At 54.9% G+C, this 2,623-nt stretch overlaps 1 protein-coding gene across 1 annotated transcript; it reads left to right on the top strand.

Annotated features, from left to right (window-relative positions):
* The first annotated feature begins 1,222 nt into the window (after nt 1-1,222).
* On the top strand, nt 1,223-1,720 carry FERD3L (Fer3 like bHLH transcription factor). Its single transcript, XM_073329545.1, has one exon. It carries the CDS (start codon nt 1,223-1,225, stop codon nt 1,718-1,720), a length of 498 nt encoding a protein of 165 aa, XP_073185646.1.
* Nucleotides 1,721-2,623: the final 903 nt, after the last annotated feature.

The following is a 2,623-nucleotide window of genomic DNA, read 5'->3' on the forward strand; positions in this document are numbered from 1 at the left end:
AATCCCAGCAAAAAATTAAAGGCTAAATAGCTCCAAAGCGGACGTGGTGTGCTGATGATGCATGATAAGCATTAAAGAAAATGCCGATACGTTTGCTTTTCAGAAATAAACTCCAGTCAAGGACAAAAGGTACCCCGTGTACCAACGATGTACAGTAGGAAATCGATAAAGAGATGCAATTCCAATTAAAGAGTGGTGGGTCTCACAAATGATTATACCTCTAGGGGTAGTGTGCATATCTAAATACAGTAGGTGGTGTCTGAACTGAAAAATACGACCCTCCTGCCCCCTAAAAACGCTAACTCGGCAAGTCAACGGTAGTCAGCAGGATTCCGATTTAAAAAATCGTATTGTTCTCATTGCGTGACTTTAGCTGGTTTCGAATATGCCCAGGCGTTGATTAGGATTAAAGCCTATATTCTTCTCAAATGCAGGAAGAAAGAATTTCACATCAAGTGCTTTGAGACTGGCTGAAACAAAATGGGCTTTACAAGCCAGTGTTTTACTGCCCCGCTGGATAGATGTTTGAACTCTAGTTGAAAGGGGGGAGAGGAGGGAGCCGATTCCAACAGTTACTATTGGGAATGCAATATGGGGTCCCCTACAATGCTTGCTTAGGCTAATGGAGGTCCTGCCTTTCAGCTCTCCTTGCACTGGGATACAGGGTAAACATTTCCCCGGTGACCCTTTGCATGCAGGTCCCCTCTTCGGGACATCATTAAAAGCCTACATGTACTTGTCTGACATCAATTGTCAGGCACGGTCGCAAGGTGCAGAGATCCGTGCAGCGAGCAGGGAAGCTAGCCCAGGGGAGAACAATCTTGGCCGCTCGGGCTTGAAAGAGGCTGAAAATCGCTCGGTTGCGGGGGTGTCGGAAGAGACAAAAGCGCGCAGCAGGTAAGAGCTAGGGACGGTTGCCAAGAAGGAACTGCCCCTGATCGCTGTGACAGGATTGAAGCCCTGGGGACCTCTCTCACTGGAACATCCACGCGTCCCCGAGGGGCTGCCTGTCTCCTCTCATCAGCATCGAGGGGAAACAGTTCATAGCCTTCCTCTTTGGTCCAGCTAATCCGGTTATCTGCTGGGTTATAAATATTAATGCCCTCGCGCCGTTGGGCTGGGGATGGTACCAGCCAAGCCCTCTGTGGAGTGAGATATCAGCCTCTTCCCAGCCCGCACACGCCCTGGGAGAATCGATGAAATACCCAGCCGAGCCCAGCAAATGGCGTATCAGGAAGGGCCGGTGGGCGCCTCGGTGCTGGACTTCGTGGCCGATCTCTCCCTGGGGTCTCCTGAGTGCCACCCCCGAGGGGTGCCCAGCCTGGACCTGTACGATTTCTCCTCCGCACCTCCGTTTGGGGAGAGAGCCCTGGCTCTCCGAGAGGGCATGGCCAGGGGGCTGCCGCTGGCCCCCTTTGATGATGGAGACCCCGAGGAAGAAGAGGAGGAAGAGGAGGAGGAGAGAATGAGGGGCACGTCTCTGCTGGACCGACCCAAGAGAAAGCGAGTCATCACCTATGCCCAGCGCCAGGCTGCCAACGTACGGGAGAGGAAGAGGATGTTCAACCTCAACGAAGCGTTTGATCAGCTGAGGAAGAAGGTGCCCACCTTCGCCTACGAGAAGCGGCTCTCCCGGATAGAGACCTTACGCCTGGCCATAGTCTACATCTCCTTTATGACTGAGCTCTTGGACAGCTGCAACAAGAAGGAGGCGAGCTAGAGAGCCGAGGACGCAGGGCTTCTCCATCCAGGGATGGAGGCGGACAGCAGCATCCCAGCCAGGGCAGGGGGAGGAGAAAGGACGGGGGGCGCAGGTTAGCAGGGGCAGCGCTCCTGGCGCTCAGGCTAGTGTCCGGGGTCACGCAGAGGGTTCAGGGGACGATGGGATGAGATCAAATCAAGGGGCACTCCGGGAGGGCGGGGCAGGGAGGAAAGCGCCACCATCTGTACAGTCGTTGATATCTAATGGGACTTTTGGCAAGAAAAAAAGCGACGATGATTTTTGTTTGTTTCTTTTTACTTAAAACTTTTGCAGCCTGCTGCCTTTGGGGGAAAGGTCTGAGGCTCCCCCGCTGACATAGACCTGGTGGCTTTCAAAGGGATTTTCCTTGGAGGCATCCCTGCCTTACAGAGACGGGGAGTAAATGCTTTCCACGTGCTGCCTATGGGCTCAGTTCATGTTAGCGGGGTTCGCCTGTCGAAAGTCCTCACTCTTTTCTCCTAGCCGGAAAAGGCAATCTAATGCATCACATGACAACTCACGCGTCGAATGGACCATTTGAACAGAGCTGGGAATTGGCACGGGGGCTTCCAGCAAGCCCAGCAAAGTTTCTTGGGAAAGGAGTGCTGGGAAAGGACGGGGCCGCGGGTAAGGTCTGGGAGAGAGTCCAGCCGCGTCCAGGCGATGTTGAAAAGTCCCCGAAGGAAAGAAAGAGACAAGGGGGGAGGGGGACGAGCCTGGGGGAGGGGAGCCAATGGCTCCCGGGAAGAACGTGCCCTAGGAGCGATCCGTGCTCCGGGTGAGCAGGGAAACACACGCCCCTGGGCCCGATCCCCGGCTGGCGTCAATCAGCCGGCCTCCCTGGGCTCACCGCCGCTGAGGCACTGCGATGAAGGAGCCGGC

Source organism: Lepidochelys kempii, chromosome 2 (assembly GCF_965140285.1).
Source record: "Lepidochelys kempii isolate rLepKem1 chromosome 2, rLepKem1.hap1, whole genome shotgun sequence".
NCBI lineage: Eukaryota > Metazoa > Chordata > Testudines > Cheloniidae > Lepidochelys > Lepidochelys kempii.